This window comes from Lepidochelys kempii, chromosome 4 (assembly GCF_965140265.1).
Source record: "Lepidochelys kempii isolate rLepKem1 chromosome 4, rLepKem1.hap2, whole genome shotgun sequence".
Classification (NCBI taxonomy): Eukaryota; Metazoa; Chordata; order Testudines; family Cheloniidae; genus Lepidochelys; species Lepidochelys kempii.
In genome coordinates, this window is record NC_133259.1 from 54,905,911 (window position 1) to 54,921,273 (window position 15,363).

The 15,363-nt window shown below is 40.3% G+C and overlaps 1 protein-coding gene across 4 annotated transcripts in view; it reads right to left on the reverse strand.

Annotated features, from left to right (window-relative positions):
* TTC29 (tetratricopeptide repeat domain 29) overlaps window positions 1-15,363 on the reverse strand; it is a 359,180-nt gene that overhangs the window by 188,272 nt on the left and 155,545 nt on the right. For 3 of the 4 annotated variants that reach the window (XM_073341296.1, XM_073341298.1, XM_073341300.1), the window contains exons 2-3: window positions 10,898-10,995; window positions 4,723-4,806 (exon numbers count right to left, since the gene is read on the reverse strand). In XM_073341296.1, coding sequence (XP_073197397.1) covers window positions 4,723-4,806; window positions 10,898-10,989 — 176 coding nt within the window. In that variant the 5' untranslated portion in view covers window positions 10,990-10,995. Of the gene's footprint in view, window positions 1-4,722; window positions 4,807-10,897; window positions 10,996-14,929; window positions 14,963-15,363 lie in introns of all 4 variants that reach the window. The other variant, XM_073341297.1, reaches the window with a different exon arrangement.

Below are 15,363 nucleotides of genomic sequence, written 5' to 3' on the forward strand. Positions count from 1 at the left end.
TTTAGCAAAGCTTTTGACATTGTCTCCCACAGTATTCTTGTCAGCAAGTTAAAGTAGTATGGGCTGGATGAATGCACTATAAGGTGGGTAGAAAGTTGGCTAGATTGTCGGGCTCAATGGGTAGTGATCAATGGCTCCATGTCTAGTTGGCAGCCGGTGTCAAGTGGAGTGCCCTAGGGGTCGGTCCTGGGGCCGGTTTTGTTCAATATCTTCATAAATGATCTGAAGGATGGTGTGGATTGCACTCTCAGCAAATTTGCGGATGATACTAAACTAGGAGGAGTGGTAGATACGCTGGAGGGCAGGGATAGGATACAGAGGAACCTAGACAAATTGGAGGATTGGGCCAAAAGAAATCTGATGAGGTTCAATAAGGATAAGTGCAGGGTCCTGCACTTAGGACGGAAGAACCCAATGCACAGCTACAGACTAGGGACCGAATGGCTAGGCAGCAGTTCTGCGGAAAAGGACCTAGGGGTGACAGTGGACGAGAAGCTGGATATGAGTCAGCAGGGTGCCCTTGTTGCCAAGAAGGCCAATGGCATTTTGGCATGTATAAGTAGGGGCATAGCAAGCAGATCGAGGGACGTGATCGTCCCCCTCTATTCGACATTGGTGAGGCCTCATCTGGAGTACTGTGTCCAGTTTTGGGCCCCACACTTCAAGAAGGATGTGGATAAATTGGAAAGAGTCCAGCGAAGGACAACAAAAATGATTAGGGGTCTGGAACAAATGACTTATGAGGAGAGGCTTAGGGAACTGGGATTGTTTAGTCTGCAGAAGAGAAGAATGAGGGGGGATTTGATAGCTGCTTTCAACTACCTGAGAGGTGGTTCCAGAGAGGATGGTTATAGACTATTCTCAGTGGTGGAAGAGGACAGGACATGGAGTACTGGTTTCAAGTTGCAGTGGGGGATGTTTAGGTTGGATATTAGGAGAAACTTTTTCTCTAGGAGGGTAGTGAAACACTGGAATGCGTTGCCTAGGGAGGTGGTGGAATCTCCTTCCTTAGAAGTTTTTAAGGTCAGGCTTGACAAAGCCCTGGCTGGGATGATTTAATTGGGGATGGGTCCTGCTTTTGAGCAGGGGGTTGGACTAGATGACCTCCTGAGGTCCCTTCCAACCCTGATATTCTATGATTCTATGACTATGAGTTCCACAGTTGGGATCTAGATAATTAGATGTTAAAGAATTTTAAAATTCCAGTTCACTTGTAACTGATTATGCTTTGTTTACTTTTTTGTAATTCTCTCAGTTTGGATGATGAAATTCAAGAGAGTCAATTTCACCTTTTTAATATAAAATAGTATTTCACTTTTAGGTTCTTAGTGTTGCAATGTTGGGGTTGCTAACACAGCAGAACATTTGCTTACAAAAATGTTTTTTTCTTATTTTAATTCTAGCAATATTTCTAACAAGCCTAACTGTTTTGAAAAAGTTTCATTTTACATCACTTAACATCTTTTAAAATAATTTCAAATATGAACACAAGAGAATTGGTGGCAAGTGGATAACATCCTGCCCCTTTATTTCAATATAATATAAGACCCAAAGTAAAATATAATAATCCACGCTTAGGAGAAAAAAAAATTACCCGACAAAACATAAAAGTTTTCCTGCAGCTTCTGTAATAAAAAGTATCTGTAGTCGGAGCAATAGAAAGCACAAATTAGGCTTCAGTGAGGCCATTTAGAGATATGACAGCTGACTGACTTTAATTTTACTTTTTAAATAACTAGATAAACTTAATAAATACACCTCAGCTCTCTAGTTGGTGTACTGTGTTAATATTCTTTTGACACTTCCCTGTGGATTGTGACAAAGTTCCTCCTCTACCTTGGTGGGTCTTGCGCTTATTGTCGGATTTGCTCGCCTTGGAGCTTCACACCAGCCCTCAGCTTGGCCATTTTTCTGAACCCACAGTCCAGGTCCACGACTCCTGTGTCTGACCAGGAGTTGGGAGGTTTGGGGGGAACCCGGGCCCGCCCTCTACTCCGGGTTCCAGCCCAGGGCCCTGTGGAATGTCTAGAGTGCCTCCTGGAACAGCTGTGCGACAGCTACAACTCCCTGGGCTACTTCCCCATGGCCTCCTCTCAACACCTTCTTTATTCTCACCATAGGACCTTCCTCCTGGTGTCTGATAACTCCTCAGACCTCCAACAGTCCGCATTCTCATTCTCAGCTCCTAGTGCCTCTTGATCCCTGCTCCTCACATGTGCACCACAAACTGAAGTGAGCTCCTTTTTAAACCCAGGTGCCCTGATTAGCCTGCCTTAATTGATTCTAACAGCTTCTTCATTGGCTGCAGGTGTTCTAACCAGCCTGTCTGTCTTAATTGTCTCCAGAAGGTTCCTGATTGTTCTGGAACCTTCCCTGTCACCGTACCCAGGGAAAAGGGACCTACTTAACCTGGGGCTAATATATCTGCCTTCTATTACTCTCCTGTAGCCATCTGGCCCGACCTTGTCACAGGATGTACTAAGTAGGTACACAGGACAGCACTGATAAACTGTATGTAGAAGTAAGGTTGTTACTTTCTTCTGAGTTACTATTAGTATTCATTAAAATTCTAAAGATAAGAAAAAAACATAACCTTTTAAAAGAGGTTCACTTCTAACATATGAATAAAGATACACCCAATTACACATATTTCAGTTTTAGTCCATCAAAAGGCTTTCATAACTTTGAAAGCAGCATGTTGTGTTACTGGACCCCAGTGTGTCCCCATATGAAAGGACAGATGGTACATTTCCCATTCCACTGTGGATTTCCTTGCATTTTCCTGTCTTGCAACCTCACTCTTTTAGCACTCATGGTTTACATGTAAAAAAAATCCGACAGAAATATTATGGCTGAAAGTTGATCTCATGAAATTAGAACTCTACAATATAGATGCATGAGAGCTTTCCCAAAGTTGGACAGGAAGATCATTCTTTCCCTGCATAGGTTGTGTGCTGGGGACATCCACACGGGGCCAGGCAGAGAAGCAAACTTCCACCATTAAGAAGGAAAGCCAGTATGCAACCACTGTTGCAGTTTCAAAGCTGTAGTAGCCCTCCATGGCTAGTGTTCTCCCCTTCCATGTTGCTAGGGGTAATAATGAGTGAATACATGTTTCTTCCTCTGTAGGCTCTCTGTATTCTGCTCCTCCTCCCCCTGCACACTGGAACCACATTAGCTCCACTTCATTCAGACCATCTGTACCCACAGAGTTGTCCAGGGAGAGATTTGTTACTTAAATAGGTCTTGATTGTGGCTCTGCCAGAACCCCTAAGTAAGGGTAAGCCCCAGCAGCAGACCAGGGATCATACTGTGATTTAAAAAGTGACAGTCTGGTTCCTGGTTTACCCCTCTCCCCATTAGGGAAGTAATCCAAGCCAGTCCTTACACTGGTTACAGATTTCTTCACCATCTGTGCTAGCTAGCACAAAGACGCAGCGGAACAGGTTCTGCCCACTCTCTATCTCACAGTGTGACCCATGATACAGATAATTCACACAGATAAGGAATGGAAGCATCCTTACATCTTTCTTCTCCTTTGTAATATAAACAAAGTCATTATCTGCCCCATAATTTGGATCTATTTGAAGTCCATCATCTTCCAGTAATTTCCCAACTCTAAAGTTTATTTTAACAAACTACTTTTTGAACACATCCTTCCCAAGATACATTAGGATCTTTCCTGCTGACACATTAGAGAGCTTGAGCAACTCTTGAATCTGCCACAACTGTGGTAAAGAGAAGCACTCAAGCTGAATCCAGAACATTACAAAAGAAATGGGGGATGCTGGCAGGCCACTCTGTTAGGACTCTTGAACTTGTTACACCCATTTCTTTGGTCAGAAATAGCTTGAACTTGGGAACCTTCAGGGCATGCTGCAAAAGACATGTATTTGCCAGAATATGGAGACAGAGTTGAGGGTACGTTCTTGAAATGTAGAAGAGACAAGTACTTTTTTTTTTTCTTATGTGGCTGTCTGGCCAACTCCTGTTGGATCAAGGGATTGTTTTAACACTGATGGGATTATGTTGCAATATTAATAGTTAATTAACTTTCTAGAGGCATCTTTTTATTATTTAAATATTGAAAAAATAAATCCCACTTTAAGCTACCAGTAATTCCAAATTTTTAGGATCCCTTGATTAATTCTGATGGAGCAAAATCCCAGATCTGATAAAGCACTGCAGAAAAAGTAATCAGTGTGTAATCTTTTGTAACTTTTAAATGTAAATATCTCAACAGTAAGAAATAAAAATGTATCTAGTGTGCTTTCATCCATTAGCTTTTTAAAGAATTAATGGTGTATGAAATGCTGCATCTTAAAATCAGCATTTGGGGGTGGGGATTGGCTAAATGTTAATTAAGTATTACAAGAACATTTATTTTTCGTTCACAAAACTTCAGACCCACAGGAGATGTTTTCACACAGGCTTTTTTTTTTTTTTTTTAGGTGATTTCAAATATAATTACTGGCAGAGTCTAGCTATAATGTTTCAAATGTGATACAACCTCAGTAAATGTGAGAATTAATAAAACCATGGGATTAAATGCTTTGATCAATGTAAAATCAGTAGAAGTGAATCATCATTTTTAAGTTCCAAGTTCCACTCAGGAAGGTGTAAGGCCTGGGGAATTTCAGATTTTATTGAATATGATGACTAGAAACAAAGGAAACAATAAACTTACTGTGTGTTAAAATGCCTCAAAAAGGCCATACTTACGCAGCAGCCTCTTGTTTTGACAACCCTTTGATATTCATCGCCAAATAATGATCTATGGCATCTTTGTCTTTGATCAAATGAATCCTAAATTTAAATGAAAAAAAAATTAAAAGGAACACTGAGGTGCTAAAGTAGACGTCTGCAGCATGTATAATGTATCATCATTGCCACTTCGAGACAGATACATTACTTTGTCAATATTTCAGTATTTATCAGACACATTTTATAAACACCTACAAGTATCATATTAACTTTTTGGTCTGTAGCTATTCAAATCTTTATTTTTGCAGGGAAGCAGAGTTGGCTTTGGTATTTAGGGACCCTGTTATCCAAAGGTTTTATATACACACTACAGAGTTCATTTTTAGGTAAAATCAGTGTTTAGCACCCCGCTACACTCAAACTTTTTTCCAAAATGGAATCATTATGTTTTTGCCTTGACAGCATGGACTAAGCAGAGCAACAAATCTGTTTTGTACTAGCCTCTTTAGAAACCAAATTTACTCACACACAGATTGTGTAGTGTAATTTAGGCTCAGAGACAATTTTACCTATCTAAACATCTCAAGAGCATATCCTAATGGTTGACCTTCATTAAAGCCTGACCCAAAGCCCACTGAAGTCACCAAAAAGACTCCCATTGACTTCAGTGTGTTCTGTTCTAGTGGTAAGGTTGGAAATTGGACTGACAGACAATTCCATTTCAGCCAACATTTCAGTTCTTTAATTGTGACTCCAAACTCCACAAAGGCCCTGGAGTTGCAAAGGCACTATTTACTGACCAGAAAAGGAATGATGCCTTCTTATACATACTGAGAGCATCACGTTAGAGGATATTACTTTTATAGCAGTGATGTGAATTAACTTTTATTCAATAAAAAACTATGAGAAAAGAACATTAAGATTGTATGGTTAAGCCTTGTTGCATGTAAATCCATATCTCTGCCCCTTTGTGAATATGTATTACATTGCAGTCTTTAATTACTTAATTAAATCCTCTCCCTCTGATATATTTTTTCCATAATTGTATGGACATCTGGATAACATTTTGTAACATTGCCTATTACTCTATGAATGCCAGAAAAAGTCCACAAAAATCATTTATGTGTACATAAAACGGTGTTTACAAAATATACCGCACTGAAGTAGTAGGGTTGCCAGGTGTCCGATTTTCTACCAGAACGCCCGGTTGAAAAGGGACTTTGGCAGCTCCAACTGGGCAGTTAAAAGTGCGGTCGGTGGTGCTGCATCCTGGCACTGCACTGTACTGCGGAAGTGGCCAGCAGGTTCTGCTCCTAGGTGCAGGAAGCACGGGGCTCCATGCATTGTGTCCGCTCCAAGCACTGGCGCTGCACTCCCATTGGCCAGGACCGCAGCCAATGGGAGCTGGGGGGTGGGGCTGTGCCTGTGGGCGAGAACAGCACACGGAGCCTCCTGGCCCCCCTGCCTAGGAGCCGGACCTGCTGGCTGCTTCCAGGGCGCAGCACGGTGCCAGGATAGGCAGGGAGCCTGCCTTAGCCTCACTGCGCCACTGACTGGGAGCCGCCCGAGGTAATCCTGCACACCAACCCTGAGCCCCAACCCCCTATCCCAGCCCTGAACCACTCCAAACCTGGAGCCCCCTCCTGCACCCCAAACCCCTCATCCCCAGCCCCAACCCAGAGCTCACACCCCCAGCCCAGAGTCTTTACTCCCTCCCAACACCCTTCCTCAACCCGCAGCCCCCTCCCACATTCCAAATCCCTTGGCCCCATCCCCCAGCCTGGAGCCTCCTCCTGTACCCCAAACCCCTCATCCCAGCCACACCCCAGAGCCCGCACTCCGAGCCCCTGCCCTAGCCTGGAACCCCCTCCTGCACCCTGAACCCCCCATTTCTGGCCCCACCTTGGAGCCCACACCCCTCAATTACAGCCCTCACCCCCCACACACACACCCCAACCCCCTGCTCCAGCCCACTGAAAGTGAATGAGGGTGTGGGAGAGCAAGCCACCAAGGGAGGGGAAAAGTACTGAGCAGGGGTGTGGCCTTGGGGGAAGGGCGGGGCTAGGGTGTTTCAATTTTGCGTGATAGAAAGTTAGCAACCCTATGAAGTAGGAAAGAAAAATAAAAACAAAAAAATGAAAAAAAATTGCTGTCATATACAGGCCACTTAAATTCATCTCATACTTAACTATTGCTGCCTTAACTGCACTTAGTGTACTATAAGGCTAATGTACCTTATCTCATTCCTCAATTGCACCTAAGAAAGGCCATGCACATAGAACGCACTGCTGGTTACATGAAAATACATACTTTAGGGAAAAAATGTATCATAATAATCAAATTATAATCTAATTACAATCCAAATCAAAGTCTTCAGACTAAGCCTACAAGCCTAAATCAATGAAGATATTATGGACCATTAGGACAATACAAATAGTGTACAATAATGTAAAAGATGTATTACACAATACTACATGTTTAGCCAAGAAGGTAGATATATTTGAGAAATAGTATATGACTATGTAATTAAAAACAAAAACTCTTTGGCTAGATACCACCAAAATGACCTGAAACTCTGCACTTTAGGAGGTCTGCAAAAGGAACCTCCTGCTCCTTCAGGCATTCCAAATACAAAGAAAAGGCAGAAAATATCTAGAGGTAGCAATGTTCAACTTCACAATTATCTCACCAACATTTAATTTAAATCACCATTTAAATATAATCTCCAGTGAGATGGACGGAAAGTTTGTTGTCTCACCTCTGCTTCTTGGGAATCTTTATTTATTTATTTATTTTAAACACTACACTCTGTAGACAGCAAAGATGAATCACAAAGCTTAAAGTCACACTTGTCATGTAGTCCAGGTTTAAAATGATCTAATCTGATGGGGAGGGGCGGGGGAGAAATGTGCTCCAGAGTTTAAAAAAAAAAAAAAATTAAGCATAGCCAAGAATTGAACACACACACACACACACACACACACACACCCCTCACAGATAAGCTACTGTTTACAAAAGACCTACAATGTTTTATGCTGTATTAAAGAGGGTGCCAAGGAAGATATCCATCATAAAGAATTCAAGCTACTTGGAAAAATAAACACTTCTCTTAGACCTGTGCTGACACCATCAATGATGTTTGTGCACAAACAAGAAAGAAAAGACAGAAGAACCATATTAGCTTATTCACCATAAAAACACAAGAGTCAGTTCAATTACTACCAAATAGGAAAAAGGATAAAGCTCTAACCAGGGTGTTCTAAACAATCAGAATTGAAAGGAACAAAAATTATGAATGTGAAAATTATCTGGCTGCGTTTTATGTCTGTTTCGAGGTGTCATGTGCACTTATTTGGAAATGTCATTTTGTCATAATTGAGAGATGGGGTGGAGGTGAAATAGGGTAAGAATCACTATCCTTTTTCTTCCAGAAGTTGTCACTTGTTTTACCAATCAGTTTCAGCCCCCTATTTCAACGTTGCCATGACTCATCACATTTCATAAATATAGATTATATAAAGAACTTTTCCCTTTAAGTTGATTTCTATTTAGTTTTAAATTGATTTCTTATTTAAGAGAAAAAAAAATCAATTTTGTCATCTTCTTACTGATGACCAATCATACTTGCTCGCATTTTGAAGCAGCTGTTTTACAATTGTTTGCCTCCTCAGCTTATAGGGCAAAATTATCCAATTTCTTTTACTGAAAAGATTCTTTATTCATACAACAAAGAAAAAAAATCAGACTTGTAACATTCACACAAAACAGAACCACGCGAAGATAAAGAGCGATAAATACAATTTAAATCTTATCTTATTCCCACTTCAAAAACTGTTAACTTAGAGTCAAAGTTTCCCAACATTTCAATGCAGACACAAAATATCAAAGAAATCAAGTTACAGTAACATTAACATTCCCATGATTTATCACTCAACCATAATACTCAAACATGCCAACAGATTCCTTACATCCATAACAAACTCCCTTTAATTTCCAAAATAAAATTACCACATACCCCTATCCAGTTCTTAAAAAAAAAAAAAAACACACCACAATCACACAAAGGCTTATAAAGCCAACCATGGATTGTTTTGATAGTTAATAGTAACAGACTTTACTCAAAGATTATCTATTGGTAAGCTATATTAATCAAAGTCAGAGTTACCGGCCATGTTAGTATGATTTTGAAGGACCCTTGCAGGAGACACAGAGGGAGCAGGTATATGCCAAGGGAGCATGGGCATAGTGAAAGGAAGAATGTTCAAGGGAAAATGGCAAGACAGGGCTTGCTCAGGGAAGCCTGAGGGGAGTGAGAGATTCAGGGAAACCTGGGCTACACAGAGTAAATGATCCAGCCCCATTTCTCTGCTCCAGATCCAGCAAGACGTGAACAGGGCTGGATTGCACTGAAAGGTTGCCTCAGTGTGTGGCCAGAGGCTTGGAAGGCCGTACTAAAGTGAACTACTGAAGTACTTAAACTTTTAAACATTTCACCCACCCCTCTGCCTGTTTCAGATCCGGATAGCATAAGTTTGTTGGAGGTTTTGAATAGGGAAAGAAGCTGGCTGCCTGACGTGCAAGGGAACATGGCTAGAACCAGAGAGCAAAGGTTCAATGGGGATGCAGGGAGGAAAGAGAAGTAATTGGGGGAGAGGCTTCAGGAACAGAAGGCAATGGAGGCATCCAACTGATCTGCTATGGAGTCCCAATGCTAGTGGCATAGCAGGTGTACTCCTGTGTCACTCAGACTGTGGTGACATCTTTTGAAGCTTGCACAGAGACCGCTCCAAAGCTGCTGCTAGCATTAGACTGGAGAGGGGCTACTACTGTTAGGACTAAAATACCCTGAAGGGGCCCCTACTCCTACCTTCTGGCACAGAGGGAACTGGGAGTTTGCCTCCCTCAGAAGGAATTCTAAGGGGGACAAACCATTCCAGCAAAGGGATCTATGTGTTTATATGGTGCCCACATCAACATTACTCTGCCAACAAGGGCACCTACTACCCCAGAGGATTCTGTGTATGCGGAGCTCCACTGCCACCATCCCAGAGTACTCTACTAGGGTGTGGCAATAGCAAGGAGCCCGTTGCCAGGATGGCAAGAGGCTGCTTCCATCCCTCCTTCCCCCCCACACCTATCCCATACAGAATTCTCTGCTAAATCTCTGCAAGGACTGCCCATACAAGAGCTCTCTGCTAAATCAGGCAGGAGTCCTGCCACTGTTGGTCTTCAGGCCAGCTGGAGCATCTCTGCTCCTCAACCCACTACATCCTGTTCTCAGTCTCTAAATGCTGCAGTCTGGTCCAGGAGGTAGAAAAACCCTCAGCCTTGATGCATCTCTCAATGCAGAGAACTCTTTGTTTAGGACTAAAATAAATTGATTTGGGGGAGGTTAAGCAGGGCTGCTTAGCATTAATTTACTGTGACCCAACATTAAACCGATTTATTTGGAGTGGCAAGCAGCATTAATTGGGATCTCAGTACTCAACCAGTGGGAGACTAGGGTCTTCCAACCCAAGCAGTGGGGAGCAACTAACTAATGGCATACCAGGTAGCTGGAGACATGACTTGGTATGGGGTATGAGTTGAGGCACTGGTGTATTTCAGGCTGGTGAGTAGGTTTGGTCCTTGAACTATCAAGTGTTGGGTAATTTTTTCATGCCAATTTGTAAACACCTACTAAGAGGAAAGGACTCTTTTGAAAATTTAGGAGAAAGTGTATACCATGAATAGAGCTCTTTTGAAATCTATCATAATGACAAAGAAAAATGGTGGTACTAATCTCTCCTGCCTTCACTTACTTCACTGATTGTTTGAAAGCTTTTCTTCAGTCTTTAAGCAGCATCTTGAAATTTCATTGAACTTAATTTTACTGAAACTGCAGGCAACTTTGTGGATTAGATGATGCCAATTCAAGTATGGACATGTTCAGTACATAATATATTTTAGATGACAAGAAGATAATTTGGGTTCTATTGTTCTATCTTAAAAAGACAAGTGAGTTTGCACTTCCTATTGCCTTTTATTCATTATGTGCATGTAATTTTGCTAATAGATTATTTTCTTGTCTTAAACTTTTGCTTTAAAATATCCCTACTACTCAAACCATAATTTGTCTTCTCTTTAAGATATCTGATTGAAGCTATTTACAGCAAAAGTGTTAGTCTTCCAAAAGTCAATGAGACACACATACCTTGCAAGTTTTATTGAAGGGCAAACCATCTGCTCTACAAGGCTGCGATGTTCCTTTGGACACTGTATCTGCACAGGAGGCAAAGTACTCATTCTGAACTAAAAAAAAAAAATACACATAAAATTTAAAATAGTGTCTTTCCTGTGACCCATGACTTACCCTTACCCTTCCTCAGTCTTTCCCCATTTACTGTTTTTCCCCTTTTGTTTCATAATATGTGAAATTAGGTCCCTCTGCTTTAAAGACTTGCACCTGTGATTAATGTGCATATGTCTTTGCAGGATTGGGTCTTTGGAGTTACTGGATTGGGACATAATGCCTGGGACTGATTCTGATCTCATTTGTAACTGTATTGTGGTACTGCTGATTTAGATGGGTGTAACTGAGATCAGAATCAGGTTTCTTTAAGGGTCTACTGGGCTGTCAAATGTCAAAAGTATCTTATTAAATAGATAGGTAAAATAAAGAAATGATAAAACATGCAATGTGTAATAATGATGCAACAGCAGGCATTGTATTATCCTACAAAATAAATAATAGAAACCACTTAACTTTATAACTAAGTAATGCTGTATGAACACAGGCTTTTACTTATGGAGAACAAAACCAAAAAGTCCCCATCGCTATACAGAGCGGTCTAGTTTGTCTTTTTTGAAGTACATAAATGTTAACAGAACTTTTTTGTCACATACAGCTACTGTGTTCTTTCCTCTCAAGTACTCAGCCTACACTTCCCACCATTAAAGCTTCAGCTGCCAGTTCCTTCATTTTGCATGTTTGTGATCTGAGACATTAGCAGCAGGAGCACCCTTACTTTTAATTTTGGTTTAAATGTAGGTATTGCAAGACCTGCTGGCAGGCCCCAAGACATAAACTTTTAATAGGAGTGGGAAACAGGATTTTAAAGGGGGAAAGAAAGTTAGCTATTTGTTACATTTATTGAATGGAAATTTTCTGTTACTTGTCAGGAGCAGTTGATAGATACCAATCAATCAAAAGGTAGCAAAACCTATTTAAATTAGCCTTTCTGAAAAAGCAAAATCCATTTTATTGCGGCTATAGTGAGCAGTAGCACACAAAAAATATTGTGCTAAAATTTCTAAAATGCATATTTGTTCCTCATCACTTAGACTAGCATATCAATAAGGTAATGGAGGGTAAGGAAAGAGATACAGTAGGGCACTACGTTGAGGCGGCTGTGGGGATTAATAGGGATTTAATATTATTGATAACATTTACAATTGTATTTCACAGCACAAGTGAAAGCTAGACATTATACAAACACCCAGATTTACAGTATACAATGACACTTTTCATCTAAACATCTCAAACCACCATGTCATTAAAAAAACAATTAATCTCAGTCAAGAATTATAATTTTTAGAAATTCTAGATTTGTATTTGTGTCTGTGATTAAATAAGTTTTTCTATGAAAGGGAGTTCTGTTTGGCAGTGGTCTATACTGAGAGATGGTCAGTCACTGATTGGTCATTGATATTTTTGTTCCAGTGACAGGAAGGCTAGAGATGGAACAAGACTTTAGAACAAATCCTTCTATAAATCTCATCTCTTACTGCACATCTGCAATTGTATTTTACAGCCCAAGTTAGCTTCATGGCAAGATGCAATATATGTTTTAGTTTAGTGTTTAATTTGTTTTTCATTTATTTTAGTTTTTTTCTTCATAAGTGTATGAAAGTTTTGGTGATTTATTTTATTTCCAAAACTTAAGGACAAACTTTACATATAAATTATAAGTACGCAAATACAGGAAGGTATTGGTAATACATTTCAGTGAAGCAATTTATGTTAATATCCCTTTAAACTCATTTTGATGTTCATTTAAATGAGTGATAATCTCTCTACATTTTACTTATTCTGCATGGGTCAAATTGTACTGCATTTACTAATAGCAATCAGACAATCCACAGGATAAACTGATATTCTGTGAAAGAGAGTAGCATAATTCGACTTTAAATAGGGGCCAGATCTATCTCCCACTGAAGTCAATGGGAGTCTTTCCACTGGTTTCAATGAGAGATGGACTAGACACTAAGGGCCTGATCCAAAACCCACCAAAGTCAATAGAAAGGCTTCTATTGATTTTAATGGGCTTTGGAGAAGACCATAAGGCTCTGATTCAGCATATCACTTAAGCATGAAGTACATATTAAAATTAAGCAAGTGATTCAGGGGACATGAAATGAAATTAAAAAGGTGGGAAATTCAAAGCCAATATAAAGGAAATACTTTTTCACACAACATGTGATTAAACTATGAAGCTCACTAACTCAGGAAATTGCTGAACCCATAATTTAACAAGATTCAAAGAGGGACTGGATAGTTATACGGATATGAAAATACCCACGGTTATCACTGTGATGTTCTATAAAAAGATCACCATTTATATCATTGTTTGTTACAACTGTTATACAATTGCAATAGATCTTCTATAAAGTATCATTGGAAAATTTGAAATCTGTTGCACAAGGTTATCCTGTTTATGTTGTGTGTATTAGCAAAGATTCATAACTTCCTACACATTGATATGTGCTTGGGTAACACCCACAAGATAGATTTATATCCAGACGAGCCAGACATGGTTAAGGAGAATCAACTCTTCTAATAGGCCTCTCTTGAGAATGTCTCAGAGAGCATATGGGCAATGGAGGCCCACTGACTTAGCAGGGCATATAGAACATGTGATGCTTCACTCCATGTTTGAGATAGTAATTCTCCATACGCGTGGGCTGCGGGGTATAAATTGGAGAGTGTGATATCATTCTCTTGCCTCTTTCCTGCTCCACATCTCTGGATTATGATGTCTAACAAAGAAGAACTTTGAACAATGACCTGAGGACCCCAATATCTGGGGAGAATCAGAGAGACTTTTGCAAACTGGCAGATTTAAAAATCACTGCTATTATCCTGATCTACAAACAACTGGATTCATTTTAACCTCTTAACTCTTCTTTTTTTATACATTAATAAACGTTTAGTTTTGTAATTACTAAAGGATTGGCTACTGGAGTGGGTTTTGGGGAAGAACTGAAATATATTTAATCTGGGTGTGCCTCTGGTTCTTTTGAACTGGAAAAACCTAATATATGGGATTCTTGGTTTTAATAATTTATCATAGAAGTCTGGTTTGGTACATGAGGGGCTAGAGGGCCTGAAAGGGGGCTGTCTTTGGCTTCATTATAACTAGGGTGACCAGATATCACGATTTTAGGGTCTCTCTTTATGTAGGCTCCTATTACCAGTCACCCCCATCCCAATTTTTCACATTTGCTGTCTGGTCACCCTAATTATAACTAATATAGTATTTTGGAAGCAAACATTTGTTACTGGCTTAGTGAAATTTCATGATAGAATAGACCACCAGTTTGGGGTACATGCCCTCTTTTATGTCAGTCTGACCTGAGAATGGCACTCTTAGCTGTGTCCCCTACCAGGCAGCATGATAATCTTAACTAATGACAACATTTTGGAAGGGATATTAAACCTTGTGCTTCAGGGTTTAAGCCAATCGCTATTAGATAGCGTGATGATTGCTGTGTATGTTGGGGACAGGTTATCCCACATTGCCTAGTATGGCATTCTTATTCCCTCCTCTGAAGCATCTGGTGTTGGCCATTGTAAGAGACAGAATAACAGATTAGACAGACTGGGTCTGATTCATAGAGCCTTGTGAGAATACAAAATTTGTATCTGCATCCGATCAGTGATCCACACACATGGTCAGTGAATATCTGCAGATTTGAAGGGCTCTAGATAGAAAATCTGGATCCTTATCCATCCATGATCTGCAAACATGGTCTGCGGATATCCACTGCATCTGCAGATATCCACAGATATAAAGCTGATATCTGCAGATTTGCAGGGCTCTACTGATCCAGTATGGCAATTCCTGTGTTCCTATGATTAAGGACTTTGCTGCCACAATAGGCATTCTAGAAATCAATAAAGTCAATCTTACAGGGCTTTGGACTGGAGAATGGTAGAGGATAGAGAATATAACTGAACACTTACTGTATAGAAGGCACTTGTTCACTCCTAAGATGGCTAAAAATAAGGATAACAAATTTATAGACTCTATAGAATTCAAATGAAGTTATTAAATTTACTCTATATAATGGCTAATATCATTTTGTTTCATCTACCTCTCTTCTAAAGCATGTTCCAAATCCACACACCATTAAAACCAATCAGCTTTTGCAGTAATAGGGATCAAGACATTTAGTTGCCCTCAAATAGAGTATTGACTTTAAGCTCTCGGAGCAGAGGCCATGTCACTTTTCATCTGCAAAGCACCATAAATGCTTATGGCACTGTACAAAAGCCCTGACTCTGCAACCTGATTCACGCAGCCAAACTCCTAAGTTCATGATGAGTGTGTCAAAAGTTAACGGAACTTTGCATGGGCCCAAATCCTCCCATATGATCCACTTACATGAATGGGTGCC